Genomic DNA, 23,418 nt, shown 5'->3' on the forward strand with positions numbered 1-23,418 from the left:
ATGCATCTTCAGGTCAGCCACTCTGGACCCACAAGCAGCCAGCACACACTGGCTGGAAGCTGTAGTAGAATCTTATTCAGAGCAATGTCTTCTGCACTGACTACCTCTTATTTTATATGTTGTAATCAAAATCAAAAGCTCTTTTTAGGCTGTTTAAAGAACTTGATGGCTGTGCTTAGAGAAGAATGCTTGGCACTCCTCTACTTAGTAATGTTGTGATGTCAGACCAGGTGTCAGAACTGCTCCTCTGTATGGCAAACTGGCAATGTGACTTCTGTTGATTGATTTAGTTATAACTGAATATTGAAATCAGTAAGAAACAGCTATTCTGAAGGAGGCATTTGCTGTTTCTTTTGATGAGGTGATTGAAACCAGATGGACAAGCTTTAAAGAGGCCCTCAGTAAAGCAGACCCTTCCAGCAAATTATGGGGCACACTAATATAAATGAGTTATTTCAGTGTCTTCTTTCCAGGAATCTCTAAGATGCCTGAAGTAGTGATGAAATAAGTAAGAAAAGTTAATAAAATGACAGTCTGCTTGCTTGAGTCAACATGCTTTAGAAATTTTGGGTTTCATCAGTCTTTTTGAGTAGGTGATAGAAAAAGCTAGGAAGGATGCTACTGAAAATGTTGCATATTTTAATCTGGAATTATTTTTGTCAGCTCTAGAATGTCTGAGCAATCTAACTAGCAATTATTTGTATAATACCTTGGATCAAATTCTAGACTGGATGCAGAGAAGGGATGCTTTTGAAGATAGGATATGAATTGCTTACTTGAGAGTTGGAGAAATGGATTAGCATCTTATCATTGTATAGATGGCCATGATCACATAAATGTAAGCAGCTTAGAGCATCTTTGCACATAAGTGATGGGAGATTTCCTCTAGTACTTAATGCTGATACTGTTACCACATGAGGAAGACAGTGACAGACTCACATAAGCCTATCTTCTCCACCTTTAACCTGAACCAGCATCTTTTAAAATCAGCCTGAAATTCATTATCAGCTTACAAAAACTGGGCATTTTTCCAACATGGATGTGGCTTGCCCAACAGCTATGGTGCTTGAAGACTTTCACTGAATCCTGCTGTAGTGTCATGGTCAGCACTTGTAATCATCTGTTTGCTTAAAATACCTTAAAAAACAAAAACGTTCTGCTATTTCTTCTTGCTGTTCTACTGTGACCTATTTCTTTACCTTTCCCCAACTTTATAATGTGGTTCTTCTGTCAAGCCTTTGGGTAAACCCTTGGAAGTTGTCCTCTAACACCACTCCCCAAGTGGGTTTAGCAGATCTTCTGCTGGAATTAAAAGTCCTGAGTCTAGTGTAAGCATTAAAATAATGACATTAATAACTTTTTTCTGAAAAAAAATCACTAAATTTTTTCTGTTGACAGAGAAAAAAGAAGAGTGTTCTTTGTGGTGTTTAATTCATTGGGCTCTTTGGCAAGCTAGATGATAAATCACTTAAATTAGAAGTTGTGGGAGCCAATTACTGCCAGATATTGCTGTGTTTTGTGCCTCTAGCAGCACAGCAGCAATACTGGTACAGGCTGGGAGTTCTGCAGACATTTACTTATAGAAGTAAATAGCAGTAGAAAATCCAAATGAAAAGAAAATGAAAAAAATCACCCTGCACACTATTTGTATCTCCTCTAGTTGCAAGTACCAAGATCAGACTGGTCTTACAGCTGTGACTTGTTTGTGATTCACTGTCCCAGGATATTGAAGACAATTTATTTACTTAGATGCTGGTGATGGTAGAACTCAGTTGGCTGGGACTACAGCAGTCAAGACCATCTTCTTCATCATTGTAGGACATTTTTCTATGAATCTTTCTGAGATTTTGCATGTTTGTCCTAGATTTTCAAAACCTGGCCCTCCTGGACATATATCTTTATTCTCTGCGAATGTGTGAGCATGTATGATGAGTGCATCTCATCCAGCAGGAGCATTGTGTGTTCTGCAGTTTGAAAGGCAAGGTTTAAAAGAAAAAAGAGGTGAAAAAGAGGAATAAGAGTGCTTTTATAGAGGTCAGCACCTGAATTATTGTTTAAAAGTTGTTCTACTTAGTTGTGCCCTCAACAATACAAGGCCAAAAGTGGGATTGCTTTGGTAGCTTTGATAGAAGTCACTTTGAATTATCCCATAAACTTTAATCATGTCCTTAACCCTTGTTCTGCAGTCTTTGATAGAAAAAGAAATGTGTGCATGGGGATTACTCATAGGAGTGGGGGAAAAAAAAAAAAGTAAAGGATTGAGCTTTGGAATTAAAGTGCAACATTAATGTTTAAAGATGAATTTTCTAAACATGGGATGAGAGCTGGGCTGCTCTGTAAACAAATATTCTCTGAAGAGTGTAAAGAAATGTTGGCTTCCCTAGTGAGTTTGCATTTCTGTGAACCATAGAGTAGAGAGAAAAGAGGAGGCCAGAAGGCTGCTGCTTGTTGTGGAATGTATAACATCCATTAAGTGACTAATTTGCAAACAGGAGTTGCTTTAGGAAATTGCTAGTCATTAATGTCCTGCCATCAATGCCCTCCTTCACCCTGTTCATGCAGAGGGTGGCAATCTGAGGACTGACTAGTGCTGGCTTGCCTTTAGCCAGCCACTTGCTCCTGCCCTGATATGCAGCTGGGTGACTGGCATGGCTGTGGGGCAAGCCAGAGCTTCATCAAATGTGAATGTGCTTGGATTTGCTTCATTGCACGGTTAGTGGGTCTGTTCCTATATGGGCTCCTGAATTAAATTTAAATACAGCAGCGAAGAAATGGTGAAGCCACTCACTGGCTTTCTGCACTTATTATCATTTTGCTTCAGCAGCTGCCTTTGTACTTTAGGTACCACCATCTTCCAAGGTGATGTCAGCTATGTTGTCATAGCACTAAATCTAAGTGTTGGACACAACCGATTCAAGTGTGCAAAACTGAACACGCATTTTTATTGTGAAAAACAATTGTTGCTAAATAACTATCTCACAAGGATAATGTAATTATAGAGATTCTTTTCCAGCTTCTGCTCTAATTGAATGAACAGGATTCATATGTGCTACTTTGCAGACACAAGCTGTTATTGAATTACCACATTAACTTGGGGTTGCTGTTTTACCTTTGCCCCACTCAGCAAAAGACCTTTCAGACTTTTGAATAGAAAGTCTCTATTATATACTGAGTATCTCAACAGGAGAAGGGGGAATGGTTTTAAACTAAAAGAGGGTAGATATAGACTAGATAAAAGGAAGAATTTTTTGTGGTCAGGATGGTGAGACTGGAATAGTTTGTCCCATGAAATAATGGATACCCCTTCCCTATAAACATTCAAGTTCAGGTTGTGTGGGGCTCTGGGCAACCTGGTCTAGTTGAAATGTCTCTGCTTATTGCAGGGGATTGATGACCTATCTGTCCCAAATTATTCCATAATTATCTTTGTCCTTCTAGTTAGAATGGTGTTAATGGAAGAATTTGAGATTGATGGTATTTTAACTATATTCATTTTACCTTGTCTCATTGATGCAGTACCTGCCAACCAAAAGCGAACAGGGCTGGGAAGAAGCCTTTTAAACAAGTGTTCATTAATTCTTGCATAGAAAAAGGCTTCTAAATTCTGTTTACATGGTACTGTCCATCAGCAGATTCCTCCATGTGCTTCTAAGAGCTCAAGTTTGGGCTGAAAAGGTCAAGCAGCAGCTCCTTGAAGAGACAAACTCTTGAGACTATTTTTTTCATTATGTGTTAGTTGGCTTTTGGCATTTTTAGTTGCTGTGGCATCTACCACAAATGAAAAAAAAGAATGAGGAATAGCTGGAGAAATGCATTGTTTGTCTGAGCAAGTTCATGGGGCTCAGGGCCTGGAAAGCATGTGTTTGTCAAGTCCCTCATGCCAGACTCCCCCACTATGTAACACTTCCCCTCCTCAGGATTCTCTCTGCCATAGGCACTAATGACATGGAGGTCAGAAAGAAACTGTGTGACCTGGTATCCAGCCTGGAGCAGGGAATGGCAGTCTGCTGCTAAATCAAATCAATAAGGCCACAGCTATTGTCCATCTGATTTCCAATGGACTTTATTCTTCTCTCATGAAACCATTGCCAACCTTGCCAGCAACTTCAGCTGGTAAGGCCAACACCTCAAAATTAGAGGAAACAGAACACAGGACTTGCACTCTGACAAGGCCCTGTAATGAGAGCTTTCCACTAAAATCTAAAGAGGAATACAACTGCATCATGAAGAGGTTGCTTCAAACGAATGTAAGTCCAAATGTGTCCTCTTGAGTTTTTGTGGAAGATGGTATGTAAGAGGAAGAGGAGCTTTCTTCTCACATTGGCTGAGAGCTATTTCAGGTCAAACAGGCTCAGAGTGATGGAGATGCTATACTGAAAAAAAGGACAACATTGACAAAACTCCCCTTTTAATTGGGGTTCTCCACTGCAATAACTGCATTTACAAGTCTCTATTTAAGAATTGACTGCAAAGTTAACTTTGTGTTTTTCACAACTCTGAATCAGCCCTGGCTTTCTGTATCACTTCTGCCTATCTCTGGTATAGAAGGCGGGGAAAGATGTTGGTCCTACTGCATGATCTTAGTTCTTTCTAGTATGATTTGATTATTTCCTTATCAAATGGAACTTGTTTTGTACTAGATATTTCTACCAAATTTTCAATTGATAAAAGGCTGCAGGGAGATTTCAGCAGGATTTGAAATTATTCACTTGTTCCTTTGACTAACTATTTTGTTGGTCACATATTTTCAGAGGTGAATCTTTTAATACAATCTTGACATTTTAATTTTTTTTGAGCAAATTTTTTCCAGCCTCCATGCAGGCTTCTAACATGAGGATTGCAGCTGGACATTTATCTTGTGTGCTTAGGGCTTGTCATGAAGAACTTCCCAAGAGCTATTCCTTTCCCTCTGAGATGTAGCATGCCAAGAGAACTAATGGTACTCACTTAATCCATGGTTATATTGGTCAAAGAAGAAAGAAGCCCAGTTACTATCTTCACTAAGAAAAGCCAAACACTGAAAAGTAATAGACAGTGGAATAAAGTAGATAAGATTAAATTAAAGTAGGAAATATGTTATCCAAAATATTGCAGTACTGGAAAGAGATTTTAGAAAGCATTATAGTTATATTAACCATGTCCTATAGGGACAAAAATGTATAAGGCAGATGTAATTCTTCCCATCTAGCCATTACATTTAGAAAGATTTTGTCAATATATTTGCAGTGCCTTGAAAGTAGCAGCCAAGACTGTTTGACCAGAATTGTGGAAGTATCTCACTTTGCTCTTCAGTGGAATTAATGCCCACGGAATGTGTCACCATTTCTGTCCATGAGAACTCTTCTCAAATGGGAAAAAAATCAATTCTATAATTAATCCAAAATATTTTCACATTTTTCTTGGGGAAAACTATAAAGAGTGGGCAAAGAAAACCATCTCCATCTGGGAGAAAGTAATGTTTTCTACAGCAAAGGATGTTCCTCTGATTTTCATGGAAACCACTGTCGGATTCCAGGCAGAGAGGAAGATCTCCCTGCTACTTATGCTGAGGGCACAAATTAATCTGTAAAGCCCTGCATGTTGCAGTAAGGCACAGAAAGCCCAAACTTGTGTACAGGTAGCAAGGGCACTTGCTGTTTTTCAGAGAGTGGGAGGTTTGTTTTCTTCACATAGCACTGTGTAGTGTGTTGACCTTCTACCCCCCCAGAGCTGATAGCGTTTCATTCACTCCATCATGGCACATGTATTGTTTCTTCCCCCTGTTGCACTCCATCAGTGAACTCTGCAATCCTGCAATGTCTGGCACTGTCAGTGATGCTGCCATTTTCACTTAAATCCAAAATAACAATAATGTGTTTGTCTGTTTGTGAAGCCTTTGTGACATCCTTCACCTTGGGCTGTACTCTATGCACGAATGTAACGCTGGTAGCTGCCAGGGATAAGCAGATGTTAGGTCACTGCTCATCTCTCTCATTAAGGCAATTAGTGACCTGTAGAAGATGATCAATCAGGGATTTTATCCATCTTGATGCCAGTGTCTGGTTGCCTGTACTGAAGGATTCTGTTTACAGTCCAGTTCTTAATCTCTCCCATTCCTGCTCATCATTATTATTATCCAAAGTGCCTTTTTGCTTCTGTTAGCAAAACCAGAATCCCCCGTGCCTCAGTTTTAGCAGCTAATGTCCACAATAGGGGCAACTGATCCAGCACAGGAGTTAAATATAACTGTGTCTAGTGTAAGGAGAAGATTTAATGGGAAATGGTTGGCATTCTTTCTTCCTAAAGGCACGGAGAGGGAGGGGGAAGAGAGAGAGAGAGAGAGACGTACACACAGAGACACACACACGCATCCCATAGTGAGGGCAGAGGCAGAGAGCAGGCAAGGCAGAGAGGGCAGAGAGAGCCCCAGAGCAGCCCTGTGCCTCTGAGCTGGGATCTCCAGGGCAGAGCCAGCATGCTGCTCCTCAGCCTGCTTGTCCAGGGATCTTACCTGCTGCTTTTCTCCTGCTTTGCTTTGTCTCAGACCGCCTACGCTGACAATGTCTTCTCACTTTCAGCAGGTAAATTGCTTTAAGTCATTACTTTTCCTTGCTTGGAGCACTCTGATTCTTGCACTTTCTGGTGATTGGGAAATAAAAAAAAAAACCTTCAAATTGCAGATCTTGGCTGAGGGATTTTGCATTGCAGACCTGCTCTGCCACACACCAGAACATTTTGTTGCTTGGTCAGTTTTGCTTTTTGCTTTATAATTTCTGGTTTTAAACCCCTCCCTTCCCTTCCCCATGAGAAATAATGGGCGAGATCCTCAGCTGTTCAAAAACGCTTTTTTTCCATTGGCCTCTGTGGTGCCGTGCTAATGCGTGGATCTGGCCCAATTAGTTTATTACTTGCATGTCTGCATGTTTCTTTCTACTTTGGATGAGTTTAGGTAGAATGCAGCAAGGGGAAGAAAATGAATCTCAATGTATATCTGCTTCTATAAATAAAGCCCTGACCTCAATGAGTGCTGCTGGAGCCCGACTGGATGTTAGCAGAATAAACATCATCTGGCTCTGGCTACGACACTAACAAACACTCGGATGGCTTACATAGCAAACAAGGGTCCGCTGCATGGAAAATCCCTGCTAGGCAAAGACAAAACAAATTAGTTGCCAGCTGAGCCAGGGCACTGGAAATCCCTCTTAGTAGATTTTACAGTTTCAGCAGCGAGCCTTTCCTTCAGTCACACTCTATGCGAAGGAAGGGGAAAGCCACAAGAGCTCTGACTGCATCTTCTTTGAGGAACTTTCACCAATTTATGGCAAATTGCTGTCTCCCACCTTCTCTCTGCTATTCTGTATCAATACAGATGCTTCTAACTAATGTCCTGTGCTCCTTCAGTGTCAGATTTGAGATAATTCAACTGAGGTTGGCAGGTCAGGGCCTGCTACACCTATAGATCCTCCCATGGCTTTCACAGTGATCAAAGGGATGTTTATTTTAAGTCTGTACATAAAATCAACCCTAGACTGGACTTAAAGCCACATGGCCTTTCTTGCTCTCAAATCCCTCTGCTGTACACCCATGGAGCCAGATGGTTTACATTCAAGCTCTCTCAGATGCTAAAAAGCCTTTAAATTGTTGTCATTTCTTTTCGATTGGGATGTGCTTTTCCTATCATGTTGAGGGTAGTTAATGGTGAGGTACAGGAATCTCCAGGATTTATTTTCCCTGGTACACCCCAAATTGCCTTGCAATAACATCAGACCTCAAAATTTGTGTTGCTTTGATGCTTGTAGATGCCACACAGGCAAACAAGAATGTGATGTTTCCATTGCCTTCTCCTGTGGCACACACTTGTGTGTCTAGAGAAGACATTTGAGCTGGCCTGTTGAGACCTAACAGTTCAACAAATAACCTGCCCCAAAGAAGAGGGAAGATTTGCCATCTCTGCTGAAACCATAGCAGACAAGGTAAACATGAAAGGAAGTGCCAGAGCCTGCTGTTTGTAGTGGAGCATTTTCCACAGAGCAGTTGGGGTCTTGTCTGCAAAGACCTTTTAGGCAGATCCCCACCCTACAGTCTGCTCCATGGCAAAGTCTCTGTTCTTCTGGCCAAGACACTGAAAATCACCTCTATACCCAGCTAGCTCTTAGAGAGGCTCCTGCCATGTATGTATTGTCAATGTTTGCTTGATAATATGTGGAAAAAATAGCAGTGGGCCAAAGATTCTGTCATAATCCCACAGCCACAGGGCTGGGTTGAGACATACCTGTGTGTCATTATTACTTGCTAATCAGGGCTATTTGGTGTTAAAAAATATATAATAAGGGATTCCTTTAGTGCTTTGGTTGCATCTGCATTTTAAGAAACTTCTATGAAAAAAACAGTAAGTTCCAATTTTTCTGGTAGAAATCTGAGAGTGGGCATGGAAGATGAATTAATTCCATTTACACTGAAGGTGAATTAATTCCACTTACATTCTCAGTCATTTTAGTGATTTCTCAAATGTTCTTTGACTGTCAGCTGAGTCAATTATTTGCATTTGGCACCAGGATGCAATTCCACATTTAAAGAATGAATTTCAGCGGTGCACTTTCAAATTCTGAAACTAATCCCATTTAGCAGACAGGACGTTCTTAAGGAATGACTTTTCTTTCCTGTAGTTGGGAAAAAACATTTCAGTATCTTCCAGGTGTGTCTGAAAACCTCTGGCCTACAAGTACTTTTATTTTTGTCTTCACACATCTTTGCATAGCAACAATTAAAAAGGCTTACAGGTCACAAAGCAGTAACTAGAAAGCAATGGGGAAGCAACAGCCTGTAGGGTGGAAAAGTGTTTGTACAATAATGGGGGAAAAGAATAATCTGGATCTTTGTCTTCTGCCAGCTCCACCTTAGAGTCCCATTAGCCTCAAGCAGCAGTGCATCCTTGTTTCTAGAAGTATTTTGGGTGTCATGTCAGCTCCAAAGAGTTGAGTCTCATGGTGCTGAAGTGTCATTTCTGGGGGAAATGTTCCAGGGAATAATATTATAAACCCTTATAACAGCATGTGGCTGTGGTTCCACATGCTGGTGCAGAGCCCCAGGGTGGGTAGCTCAGCCCCTGAAGACAGCAGGTTATTTTCAGGGTACCTTCATATCCCACCCTTACACCACTTGTGTTTGTGGTGTCATTCACATCTATTTTTTAGAGTTCTGCCCTACTGAGGCTCCTGAGCTGCTGCACTCACATAATGAAGGCATGAGTTCTGTAGTCATTTTTAGCAGGGCTACATGAACCAGTCTGCACCTTGTAAGAACCAGCCTGAAGGAAGCCACCTTCCAAATTCAGTAGTAGAATGACTCTGTTCCTCTCCTCCTCATTCCTTCTCCTTCCCTTTACTGCTTATCCAGGCCTGAGGTTTCACAGAGAGATTTAAATTACCAGAAGCATCTGAAGAGTAAGAACTGCATCTCAGAGCTTCTTCTGGCCTTTTATGCATGCCACAAGTGCATCCCTTGATTCAGTCAATACTGATTCATAGTCCTTTGGAAATGTTATGATGGATCAGTTTAAAATAACTCAATAAGATAACAGAGCACTATTGGCAGTATTCCTCATACTTTCTTTGTCTTTGTCTTATTATTTTCCTGAAGAAAAGGAACATTATATCTTGCTGGGCATTAGGTCCATCCTCTTTGAGTCAGGAAGGTGTAATATTTGCCACCAGACTTCATGTGGCAGAGCTGTGGTGATGGGCAAGGTGGGTTGTGTGGGGTGACAGCCATGGGCAGCACAGAGAAGGGACCTTGGGAGCCTCTGTGGTGCTGTGCTGTGGGGGGAGGGCATTTGTGAGAGAAACAGCAGCAGAGAAAGGACACAGCAACAAGGGATGATTCCTGACATTGAGGGACTTGTGATCAGGGCTGTCTTTCTATAAAAGGAATATCTGACCCCCATCATCAGGGTTTTGTTTTCTTTTCCCTTCAGGAACCCTAGCTATTGTCATAATGGACAGCAAAGATGTCAGGTGGATGTATTTTGTTTCTAAAGGGAGTAATTGTAAATATTTATTTATGTAAAATCGCAAGAGATGTTTGCAGGACAAAGAAAGTTGCAGAAGGAATTAAAACAAGATGAAAAGTAAAAGCTTGAAGACTCTCAAAAGGCAGCAGCCAGAGCCTGCTGGGAAAATAGTCCAGGGTGACTAGGGTGACTAGCAGGCAAAAATACCAGATCAGGGAAGGAAGCCTGGCTCTGCTCTGTAAAGTCAGCATGGGCCCAGGAGATGCTGATCATCCTGGTACCACTGGTTAGTGGGTTTCTGATGGAACAACATGAGCAGAAAAGCTGTGTTTAGATTAAAATTCCTGATGAAAATGAGCCACTGGCAAAGGCTACAGCTTCATCAGAAGAAGGAAAGCAAAGTTATCTTTGGCCATGAGAGGGCAATTACCTAGCTTGGAGCTGAGTAGCCAAGGTCTTGGGACAGCATGTTTGAGAGCTTTCTGTCTTGTTTGTGACTTATACAAGCCTGAAAGGGACCCAAAATATCATTTCAGTAGATTTTCTGTTCAACTCCAGAGAAGAAAATACCCTTGGGATTGACTGTTTTAACTTGATAGCCCAAATGGGTAGTTGAAAAGATAAGCCAAAAGGAAGGCAGAGTGGTGCCCTTCTCAGCTGATAAAGAAGACAGTTCCTGGCAGCCTCTGGGGAAAGGGTTGGACTGGTAGCAAATTAACAGCCTAGTATGGTGTGGTTACTGTTGCTTCAAGTTAATGAGTCTTTAAACAAGCAGAGTTGAAAAAACCACCTGATTTTACTTTATTTGTATGTTCTCCCTGGCAGATATGATCTGTGAAAATCCCAAACTGGGTGTCCTGCTCAGGTCAATGTAGATGTTCTCAGGAAAGAAATCACCTTAGGACTCACAGACCTCTCTGGTGGTGTATGCTGCAACCCCTGTGCTAAGGTGAGAGCAGAGCAGCCACACTGGTGCACAGCCTGTCTGTGTCTCTGTGCCTGCATCCACCTTCTCGACAGCAAGGGCAAAGGGAGCACTGATGTCATCCACAGCAGCCAAGGTGCCCCAGGGATGCTCTGAAATTCACAGTGAACAGTGAGGAGCCCACTTGATCCTTACTTGTGGGTAAGGGACAAGGAAAGGATATCAGAGGCAGTTCAGGAGGTTGGGCACTTGCTGTGCAGCAGTAAATAAAAATCAGAAGAGGACACAGCCTCTAGTGAGGAAGCTGGAGCTTTTGCAACAAGTACAGCCCTGGTCTTGTGTGCAGGGGAAGAAAGAGGCTTCTGATGTGTTCATGGCATTACTGGTTCACACGGTGCTTGTCTTGTCAAAAGAGGTTCAGGAATAATGCAGATGAAGGGAAAGGGGTCAGTGAAATGCTGTTGAAGTTGAATATCATGACATTCACTTGTTGGGTTCTGAAGAAGTCCTCCAGCTGCCAGGGACAGAGGTTGGTTGGAGCTGAAGTTGTGCATGGTTGGCTTTCCAGCAAAGGAAGCAGTAAATGATCTGGGGGTTTTCCTATAGCCTATGAATGCTTCTGACAGCATTTCCCAAATGGGAACCTCAGCTGAAAGTGATCTGCAGCTGACATGGTGATCCAGCTGGTCCAAGCTTGTCCATGCTGTACCATTGCCATGAATGAGGAGAGCACTGCCTGTAGTCCATGGGTATTGGACATGCTGGGGAATACTGGATTTTTGTCATGAGCTGACTGAAAGGTCAAGGCTTAAATTCCAGCACAGCATAGCAAGCTGTTTAAAAATCAGCTGTTTTCACTGAAAGGATAGAAGCTCCACCAACAAGCAACCCAAAACACTGCAAAATCAGCTCAGTCCCTATGTATTTGTAAACAGATGGTGCTTGCAGGCCTCTGCCTTTAGTACAGACAGTTCATTTGTGGGTCTGTCAATATTTCCAAACCCCTGCACAGGAGGGGAACAGTCTGTGGCCTCACATTTTAGCCTCCTTGCTAAATCTGTTTCTTATCAGACACTGAGGCTTCCCTTGGGTGGGCTATTAGCACAGAAGCACCAGCAGTGTGACTGCAGCAAAAGAAACTGCTAATCTTAGTTAAAAGTATAGAAAAGCATCAGTTGTTTTAGACAGGACATTTGCTGTCACAATAGACCCTGCAGTCTTTAACCCCTGGTGCCAGGAAGGTGTGTGGCTGCAGAATCAGCTGAGGTGCAGCACGGCACTCAGCCAGGACATGGTGGGAGATCTGTCTCATGCTGCAGCTTAGAAGGTAGAAAAAAACAGGACAAGACCTTCAAATCCAGAGGGAATTGTTTGAGGAAGATCATAAATAAACAAAAGAAGGAAAACTAGAAAATTAACAGACCCCAACCTAGGTGTTCTATTTCTTCCCTTCTCCTCTCCAAGGAATCACCCCTTTGATGGAAGGGAAATTGTGGGGACTCTTTCTATAGTCACAGAGCTGTGAAAGAGCATTTGGGAAGACAGGATGGGTGTAGGAAAACCACAGAGGAGGACTGAGACATTGTAGGGCAAAGAAGTTAACCATTTTCCTCAGGAGCTACCCAGAGGGTATGGATAGATGTAGGCTTCTGGGGAATGCACACAAGCAAGGCAGTGCTACAATTTCAGCTTTCTTCTTCTGATTAGGGAGTATTTTTATCAGCTTCTTAAAACTGGAAAGTTAACAGTTTTTTACAATACAAAGTCATTATAAATTTGGGTTTTTTGGTCAAAGGCAGAAGAATAAAGTCGGCTGGCCTGGGAATCTGCTGCAGCAAGGGAGAGACGAGGAATTAATCTAGTTGATGGCAACAAACTTTCAAAGAAGAATTGGGAGGCTTTTCTCTAAAGTAATTTTGATCACACAGCAACACCCACAGTCTCATGGGGATTGTCTGGGACTGTCTGAGCATATGGTGGAGCAACATCAAAGTCAAGTACATGTTTGATCTGTGCCAGCACTGACAGATTATGATCTTGCAGTTGCAGAAGGGTGGAACTGGTGTCTCTCAGCTTTGTTGCTACTGATCTTACACAGAGTGGGAGAGGGCTGTGTGGCAGTGAATGACATGCAGAACTCTTTGAGGGCTGATGCAGCAGCCATCCTGCTTTAATCTTTAGGGCTTCAGGCTCTTCTACAGATCATGGTAAATTGTTAGGCTTTAATACTCAGAGTATTTATGTCATTGCTCTGGTGTGATGAGCAGTTGAGTTTTATGATCTGGGTTGAGATGAGATGCTGAAGTTCACCAGATTGACTGGAAGTCTGTTTCTGATACTGTAATTGAGTTATCCCTGGATTTGGGGGACTTGCTTAACTCCTCTGTGCCTGAGTTTCTCATCCACTGATGGGGAGTGCATGGAATTGTCAACACTTTTTAGCAGTGTCTAGAGCTCTGGAGCTCTGCCAGTGAAAGGCAACAGAAGGAAGATTGCACTGAATAGCCCTGTCATGGTTATTGGGATTTATAAGACAGGGGTTTATTTTACAAACCCGTTTTATAACCCACTAAAGTGTTATACCCATCACATTTTACTGGGATTTTTCATTGTTTTGTGAAACAGACTGCAGAGCCAACACAAGCAAACCCTCCTCTCCCTCTCCCTGCACTGATCTCAGAATTTTCCTTCCACAATCAGTCTGAGAGAACAGTGTATAATCTTCTGGCATAGGTGTTATCCCCATACATGCACATAGACACAGAAAAAGTGTCCAAAATGTTTACATACAGGGAGTAAAAAGCCTTTCCTTTGCTTAAAAATCCCCTTTGCTTTCCCACATCTTGCTGTGTCTGCAGTGTTTTCCAGGGCTGACCTCAGAGATGCAGCCAGGCTGCCAGAGCTGCTGAGGGACGTGGGCTGAATGCTGGGTGGGGATGGAGGACAGAGTGTCCTGGCTCCTGTGGCCAGGTGAATATCCAGACCTGTCATCCAGGCAGCCTGCCAGGGATCATGCTGCTGTCAAGCTTTGGGAACACTGACTGATTTTTTAAATACATTTATTTATTTATTTATTTATTTATTTATTTATTTATTTATTGCTGTTTCTGAGTGTGCATCAGCTGGTAAAGTACTGCTGCCACAGCCTTCAGTGGCTCTTCAGAGATTAAAAATAAAGCACTTTCAAATTTTTATGAGATTTTCTTGACTGTGCTAGTTTAACCTTTAGAATTTAGTGGTCTTTTTCAGCCTAAAGAATGCTATGAATCCATTAAAAGAAACTTGCAAGGTTTCATCTGGATTTCTTTATTTTATGAAATTAATTGAAATAATTTCTGATCTGCTTTGTTCTGTTTCTAAAGGAGTCTGAAGCCCATCTTGAGCTTAGTAGCAGGGGAGAGCTGCAGCTCTGTGTCTCGTCTTGTAACTCCCATGGGAATTTCATGGGTCACCATCTCCTCCACACAGACACCATTACCTAAGCTTGATATATTCCTTTGGCATATTTAATCTGGTTTGCAGGAAAGAATTTATTTAGGCCACCAACTATAAGGTCCAAGTTCAAAACTGTGCTGAGAAATGCAGACAATTAGCTAACTTGACTGTTCAACCCAGCTCCAAACACAAGCTGTATTCTTATCTCTGTTTTAAAGCACACTTTGGGTCAAAAAGTTTCATAAAACACACTTTAAAGAAGGATATATTGGTAATGCTGGCACTTATCTTTGGGATTTTGAAGGAGAGCTTAATACCTGCATCTACTCTGTAAATAGAGGTGCCTTTAACAAGCTCTTTTCCTAATTTAAGAGGAAAATGTGCCCAAGTGGTTTGCAGTGGATGTACAGACTGGAGCTGGGTGGCTGTGGCACCCTGCTGTCCTTGCAAGGAGGCTGAGAGGAGCCTGAATGAATGACCCCAGAGCAGATGAAAGGCTCAGTTTCAGCTGGACAAGCTGGCTGGTCTGCCCAGCTCATTTGTTGTTAATTCTGAGTGCCACCCGAGGGGGAGAAGCCTTTGTGAAGGGTGTCAGCCTTCAGAGGGCTCCACCAGCAGAGCCCTGCCTGTCACAAGCTGGGCAAACCACCAGCCCTGCTATCAGGGTGAGAAGGCTTTGGATAACAGCTTGGCTTCCCATCAGGGCTTGCTGGATCCATGTGGTCATAAATAGGAAGGGAAACACATGCTGAGTATCCTTTTCCTTTCTTGTCCTTTCCTCCTGGCATTCAGCCTACAGCTTTGTGATTCTTAGGATGAAAGTCATTTTCATGGTTTATTTATGATTTTTTTTCCCAAATAAATCCTGTAAATCTGACTTGAATCCAGGGCAGAATATTTCTGATATTTATATTGCAGCTGTGGGGTTGAAGATTCCTCCAGGATCTGCCCTAGGAGGCCTCATAGACCTCGTATGAGCCCCACTCCAGGGGACTCAGCCTGGGTGAAGGCTCCTCTCTGGATCTGTGTGGTACCATCTTGAATAAGAGTTCCCAAATTCCAGCTATGGTCACAAGAAACCTGCAGGAACAAAAGGAAACATCACACTTTACCTAAAGTATTCTGTTTTCTGAAGCTACCATTGGCAGTATACACATAGACTTATAAAGTCACTTTCTTGAATTGGATTAACTTATAGCCCTGACCATAAAATAAATAAAATAAATAAAATAAATATGTTCTATTTCAAAGATGACTATTTTAATTTTTTATGTTCTCTGAAAACAACTGCCTTTTGGACAAGTCCTAATAGGATTTTTTAATTCTGTCTTTTTTCTTATTGACTATGTTCTTTGGCATTGAAGTTGTTGAAAGAGCAGCTTCTGTGTGAGATATGTGAACGCATGCTCTGTGTAGGCAGGGTCTTCATGTTTCACAGAAAACTATGACAGCCTATTCTGGGGCTGAGATTTTTTCCACTGATGGGGACTGGAGTATTCTGAAGCTGTGTTTAGCAAACAAAGCTAACCTGGAGCCTAAAAATATGCATTGCATTTGCAGAGAGCCTGCAAGGCTGCCAAGGTAACCTTTTTGTGATATAAATCAAGGCAATACTGTAATGGTTGTACATCTTGGACCTATGGCAGTTACTGACACAATCCATACCAAAGAAATGTGGTGCTTTCTGGAAGATCAGATTATAGCAGTCCTACCTGCAGTCCCTTGGTGAATCATTCATTTTTTGCTCCCTCTGCTGTCATATCACCTGTCATACCTGAGTGGGGAAGGTTCTAAAGGGTCTAAAATCAGTCTTTTCTTAAATATTTTCTTGACAAATGCACCTTCCAGAGCATAGCCAGGGTTCTTGATGGAGCTCCTGAAATATTAACTACCCAAGTCATTACATAATTGATACCTGTCCTATATAGCAATATCTTTACTATTAATGGTATATAATTACTTGGTATATAATAATAGTGTCTACCAGAATTTAGTATCTATCTATAGTAATAGCATCTATTAGTGATAGTGTCTAATAATATCTGTAGTGCTGGTATCTATTACTGTTACTGGTTGTTAGATTTTGCTTTTCTGCACATTGAGATCAGTACATGCTGTCACTGTTCATACCAGCAAACCCAGAGTGGGCTTCAGCCTAGCTTGTGTTACACTAGCACAAGGTGATAAAGACTGAAATCAGGGGCTATTTTTTTACCCTCTTTGTAAGGTATAGTGTTTTTCCACAATACAGCTGTTTCACAAATTTTCAGGCTTTTCTTCTAAAAAGGAGAATCCAAATTTTTTTATAACTGGAATTTACTCATGAGGATGTGATAAGTATCATATTAGAACTATAGCCATACATCTATATTTAATCTTATATTTGCAAAAATAACAATACTTTTTTTTTTTTTTTTTTTTTTTTTTTAGTAGTACAACTGCAGTAATGTAAACCTTTTTCTGCAGAAAAAGAGTTGCTGGTAGTGATCTCTTAGCAACTGAGCCACATCAGGCTAGTTTTGATATTCTTATTCTTGTTGAATGATAATAATCCTACTGAAATTTTATCCAGACTGTGAAATGAGGTGATACTAAGAAAGATTATATTGGAATGTGGCCTGAAATAATGATCACATTTTTATACCCTGTTAAATTACAAGCTGTCCATTACCTTAATACTGCACTATTTTCTTCCAATGCAATGTGTTCAAATAAAATCCTGAAATTCAGACAACCACAGAAGTTGTTTGTTAAAAATTGAAAAACTTGTTTACAGCTGCATAAGACTGACTGAGTTCAGGCTAAGCCAATATAAAACCTAAATCTTTATATCTTTGTATTTTATTATTTGTAAGTTCTGGAGACAGGTGACTCATACCTCTGATACTTTTTAAAGGACATTGGCATTTTCAGTATGTATTTAAAGCTTTAAATTAAACAATATATCTATTTTTAAATAAATCTTCTGCCTTTCTCTTCAATTGAAGTTTTTTGACTGAGTTTCAAACTTGTGAGGAAAAGCTGAGAAAGAGTTTTAATTATGGACCCTTCTAGAATTCAGTTGACTCAGGTCTCAAAGGTATCATCACAAATAGTGTTTTAATAGAGGAAAAAAATCTGGATGACATGAACAACCCCTGAATGCAGCTGAATCCCACTCCTCTGGGCATCTCTTTTCTGTGCATCAGAACTGAGAAAATGCCATCTCCATTAAAGTGGGATGGTAGAACTGAGGTAATACATTTTCTGAGGCATTTGAAAAATGAGAAGTAACTCTGTTCTTCCCTTACCTTGAGATGTGACTAATACCCAGCCTGCAATTGATTTGCACACAAATCTAGCAATTTTATCAGGTTTGTCTTCCCAGAAACTTAATTTAGATATTTTCTATTAATACCAGATACTTCACCATAGGCTTTTCTTCTTGGCTCCCTGCCACCCTTCAGCTCACAGACACCCATTCCAGCTGCCACTAGCCAGAGGAGGAAACCAACATAAATAAATATTTGCTATCCTTGGCAAAGCCTCTGAAGAAGGCTCTCACTCTGATTAGAGGTGTATTTCCCAAGAAGTAAATAAGATTCAGGGGGAAAAATTACAATGCATAAATGCACCATCTTAATATCTTCCTTTGTGAATTTTGGTCACAGTTTCTTATATTTTGATGGAGGTTTACCTCTTAGAAAATATTAAATACACTGCCAAAACACAGCTGAGGTCCTGTCTTACCAGTCAGTCGGTGACAAAGCTGTCAGCTACATTTGGGCTGTGGGGTATTTATTCTCAGGGATGATGCACAAACCAGAAATATGGCAACCTGGTTGCAGTTCCAGAGGAAATACAAGTGTGTTGTGGAACAGCTTTGCACTTCCCACTTGTCACAGAAGTGCCTGGAGTGATACAGTTCACAGGGAAGGTGGTGGCCAACAGCACTGAGAGCTTTGCTGGTGGCAAGTGGGCTGGAACAGGGACCAGAAGATGCCATTTGTAACAGACTGAGGATAGAGAAAACAATAAATGTTTGATTCATTTTCTAATGTCACTTATCTGGAATTTTCAAGATTCTGCCTGTGTCAGAGCCACATTTAGAGCTTAAAACTCTGCATAGCCTTTGGCACAGGAAGGAACTCAGAGACTTAAGGATCCACCAGATTTCTTAAATCCCTGCTTGGGTTACAGCATTGTGATCAATACATACAGGATGTAGGACAATACTGGGAAATGGCAACATCTCCTAGTCTGTAGGAATGGTTGTGCTGTTCAAGACAACAGATGGGTGTTTGTATTGAACAGATCTCCCCTGCCTGGAGCAGAAGAAGCAGCTCAGCTGCAGAGCATGCTGCCTCCCCGGCCCTCCTCCTCCTCCGCCCCTGTTCCCACCACCGTACTTCAGGCACAGCTGGAGCACTGTAAGTGTGGCTTTTTCTTCTTCTACATGGGCTTTAATGACAAAGAATGGAGCATCCTCTCAGGCACTACTTCATGGTGTCACTCAGCAAACCTGCCTGGCTGTGCTGATATGGCTCTGTGAGGACAATCACAGAGCATCCCAGACTGGGGCTAGAAGTAAATATCAAATAAATCAAGGAATTAAATGAGGCTGGAATTGTTCCTGCAGTTAATTCAGTTAACTTAAAGTATTTTCCTTGCTCTGTTTTGAAATCTTCTTAGAGTAAGGCAATGCTGAACCAGAGGAAATGGCAATGCAGTAAACCAGTGAGGACAGAAAGGCAATTTTCCATCCTGCACAATGATTTCAGACTATGTATCCTATTCTGCATTGCATTTGCCTTACCTTGCAGAGGAAATGAAGGTCCTGAAATCCCCCTGTGGCATCTATTCCCCACCATTTCATTTTGCAGAAACACATATGTGTCTGAGATGCTGCTATGCAGTTTTCACACATCCACCTCTGCTCAACCCTGCCATGTGTGATTTATGTCCATACACACATGATGACATGTGCATGTGCAGGATACAATGGGAATGTGACATAGCAATTTGCCCAAGTATTCTTACTGCAGGTTCTGCTAACTACTACTTATTCTCCATCCCAGCTTAAAGAATTTTTCTGCCTATTCAATAATTCCTATTTCCTAATTTTAATATTCATTTACCATATACAAACATTGTAATTATTGCTAATGTTCTGTAAATAATGATTAGTAAGATGTCAGGCAGGAAACAACCCAAGAAAAAGTACAGTATAAAATCCTGCATTTCCTTCTGACTGATCAGGATTGAACTCAGGGTGCTGTTCTCTCCAGACCAAAATACACTTGCCTTCACCTTCCTCATCACCTCCCCTGCCTGTGCCTTGATTTCCACAACAAGATTTCCAAAAACAAGATCTCTTTAGGAATATTGTGTTCAGTAAGAATGAGACTGGGACCAGGGTCCCTGAGATTCCTGCAAGCAGCTTAGAGAGAAATCTGAGCCTAAAATCACCCTTCACACCATCTCCCCATAAAAACATGATATGAAAATAAGCAGTTACAAGCAGGGTGGAGCAATGTGAATTAAACTATGAGCAGTTTGTTCTTTGGAACCTGTAGCCAAAGCTTTACTGGAAAATGGCCTTTCTCTTGGAAGGTGAAGATCAGTTGTTTTAATCCAGTGTTTCTGGCTCAGTGTTCATCTGTGCTTCCAGGGAGATCACTTTTGTCACAGGACATGAATAAGGCATTTCACTCATGAAAGCTTTATACTGAAGCCAGAAGATCAGACATCCATAGATCATGGAAGGCACTGGCTCTGCTCTGCAGTCAATGAATGCCTCTGGGTTAGTATCTCCTGGAGTGAAGCTCATGCTGCCTGTGCCCTCCCTGAGTGAAGTCTCTATTATTAGAGCAAAGATGCTATTCCTGGAGAGGAGCTGCTGCTGGCAAAGTGGGACAGAGAGGGCAGGGTCAGGCCTAAGAATAGGCCAGGGTCCAACCCTGGCTCAGAGGGGCAGCCTGGCTGTGATGTGACTGTGAGAGGAGGAGGAGGAGGGGAAGGAAGGAGCAGGAGTCTGTGCTGAAGTGCTGATGTCGAATCATACATGAAGATAACCTTATGACAAGCCCCAGACTTCTCCCAAAGGGAGCAAATAAACTCTTTTGAGGCTGCAGTGCAAGGTGGCTGGATTTCTATGCATTTCTCCAGCAGGCTATGTGTGGCTCCATGTTCACTCATATGTTTGATGTTTCATAGAAGCTGGATATGGAAGAGTTGTGCCATGAGCTCCAGATAATACAGGCTTCCTCTCTGCCTGAATCACACTGTTCTGCAGGGCCTCCTGGCCCCCAGGTGAGTGATGCATGTGTGATGAAACCACACCATCCTCTCACTTGCTCCAAAGTCCTTACAAAGCTGTGAAATATGTGAAACCACATTTTACCACTCAATAAGCATGCCAGGTTTAATTTCATTCTGATATGACTTTGCATAAATCATGTAGGCTTCTTACCCTATGTTCTCATCCCTGCCTTACACACTTCATTCTGTTTCAAGTTCACCCTTCATTTTTGTGGAGTTTTACAGTGGGTAGCACCCATCAAAACCCACAGATGTGTCATCCTTCCTTCAGAGGCTCCTTGTCAGTTTTTTCTTTGCTTTAGACTCTGTTCTCTTTTTTTGTGAGGACAAGAGCCTGTGGAGTGGATGCACAAGGGGTGAAATGGACTGGGATGTTAGTGAAGTACACCCCTGAGAAGGCAAACATCTACAGTAAAATCAGGGACAAGGAGGGGCTTAGCAGGGCAGTGGGGTGGGATTCAGGAGGTGAATCCATAGATTGACCTGCAACATCTCTGCCTCTGACTTGCTGGATAGCCTCAGACCAGTCTTTGTCTCACATCTCATTTTCTACAATTATATTCTCTCAGAAATCTTCAGAGGAAATCTTAGAATCACATAACAGAATCTTTCAGGAATCTTAGAATCATATAACAGTTTGAGTTGGAAGGGACCTTTAAATGTCAACAAGTACAACTTCCCTAAAATGAACAGAGACAATACAACCAGAGACAATACCAGGTTGCTCCACCAAATTTGGCCTTCTTCTCCTGAGGAAATGAACCAACTATAGAGAGAAGTTTTTTATTAACCTCTCTGTATTGTCGAGAGGATCATCCATTTGCCTTTCCTTTCCAGTTCCCATAAGTCAGTACTTATTAATATTGAATAAGATATTAATAAGAAAATTGGAGAGTCTGGAAGTTTCAAGGTGAAAGCCATAAAGTCTTCATTTTATAGAATCATAGGATGGTTTGGGTTGGAAGAGACCTTAGAGATCATCTAGTTCCAACTCCCAATGAACTTTGTCTTTATTGTTTTGCCATTTTGTCTTTGCTGAGATGCAGGATGAGGAAGATTCATTTAGTTCATGAGAGTGAAAAAGCCTGGTCAGAAGTGATGCCCAGTGTTTGCCTAGCTCTGTATTGAGGATAGTCTGCTCTGCATTATGAAACAGCCTTGCAGTGGGATTGGCCATGATCCAGAGCTGCTGTTCATATGAAAAACACACTTGTTATTTCAGTCTTTGCTAGACTGTCTTTAAAAAAAATCCTCTTGATAGTCTCTCTGACTTTAATTGCAAGAAAGTAATTTTAATTCTATTGTTCTACAAAGTCCATTGCTATGAATAGTATTAATCTTGCAACCAAATGACCTATGATGACTCCAAGAACATTTTTAAATAGGGCAGGCTGGCAGGTTTTATTATAATAGCAGACAGTAGGATGGGTATAACATGGCTTTGGAATTTTTAATTACAAATTACAGGACTGTGCATTATACAAGGACAATGTCAGAACCAGCAGTCTATTGGGAAATACTTCTGTGACAATGGCCACCTGCAACAAAATACTATCATTACAAAGAGATATCTAGTAATTACTTCTGAGTTCTTCTTCATGGCTTTCAGAGGAGTTACAAAAGCTCATACTGTTGACTCATAGCTGAATTTTAAGAAGTTTTCATAACAAGGAGAATTAGATCTGTAATGGTATAATTTCAAGTATAATTCGTCCCATGTGTATCCCAAGGTAAAAAGAAATAAATAAGATAAAATTTGGTTCTGACTCTAACAGGGTGCATTAATTTTCACTACTGAAAACCTTAAATAACTCTACTGACTAAAGTAGGTGGAATAATTTGTGTCTGAGGGTAGATTTTGCTCCTATTCATGTACAATTTGATCCCATTTTGGACAGTGTAAGACAGGCAGGATCCAAACCTGGAGTGAGTGGTTTTTACAGTGAATCCAATGCTTCTCTGATACAGGCTCATGGGATTCTTTTCCTTAGTCATTTAAAAGGAAAAGGTCATCTGTGGACCAATGCCTTCTAGAAACAAAGCTATTTTCTGGTGGTTTTTTTTCTGGGAAAGGTGTTCAAGGTCTCCCTGGATTAAGAAGTCTCCTGAAAGGACACTCAGCCTTGTTTGACAGAGAGAAATATTTTCAGAATTCAGAAATGGTGGCAATCTTCCTTGTCCATCCCACTGCAGAGCCCATCCCACATGTTTTATGCCACTTCCCTTACCTCCCCTTGGGCTGACCTCTTTTTCCAGCTGATGTGCTGTCTCCATGTCCTGGTTGCTAAATCTTCAGGACTCTGGTGACTTCTCATCTTTTATTTGCCCCAGGCTTGTTTTTCTCATAGTTTCTCCTCATTTTTGGAATCCCCCTGCCCTCCCATGTCAGTCCAACTCTCCATCCTGCTGTTCAGCAGTGGCACAGACCTGGTGTTTGGAGGCCACATTCAAACACAACCCAGCACCTCAGGTGCCAGGAGACACACACAGGGTGGCCAAGGGCTGATGTGTCACTGGATACTGCTGGGAACCAGGGAAAAGCAGCCTTGAAGCCTTGGGTTTCTCAGGCTGCACAAGAACAAGAAATTATAACAATGATTAAACCCCTGCTGGAGATGTGATGTTTTGCAAAATGCATGTTTTCAAAGAAGTGTTACCTTCTTGGACCAATGAGTCTTTTCTCTTTTGTATTGCATGAACTACCCTATCTATAAGTGTAGTATTTCTTTAAATAAAAGCTCTCTTTTACTTCTCCATTACACTAAAAACT

The 23,418-nt window shown here is 41.5% G+C and overlaps 1 protein-coding gene across 1 annotated transcript in view; it reads left to right on the forward strand.

Annotated features, from left to right (window-relative positions):
* Positions 1–6,387: 6,387 nt before the first annotated feature.
* The window catches only part of COLQ (collagen like tail subunit of asymmetric acetylcholinesterase), a 45,544-nt gene continuing 28,513 nt past the window's right edge, over positions 6,388–23,418 (forward strand). Inside the window, exons 1-3 of the mRNA XM_056483401.1 lie at positions 6,388–6,560; positions 18,642–18,757; positions 20,544–20,639. Of these exons, the coding sequence (XP_056339376.1) occupies positions 6,455–6,560; positions 18,642–18,757; positions 20,544–20,639 (318 nt within the window). The 5' untranslated portion in view covers positions 6,388–6,454. The remainder of the gene's footprint in view (positions 6,561–18,641; positions 18,758–20,543; positions 20,640–23,418) is intronic.

This window comes from Oenanthe melanoleuca, chromosome 2, assembly GCF_029582105.1.
Source record: "Oenanthe melanoleuca isolate GR-GAL-2019-014 chromosome 2, OMel1.0, whole genome shotgun sequence".
Taxonomy (NCBI): Eukaryota; Metazoa; Chordata; class Aves; order Passeriformes; family Muscicapidae; genus Oenanthe; species Oenanthe melanoleuca.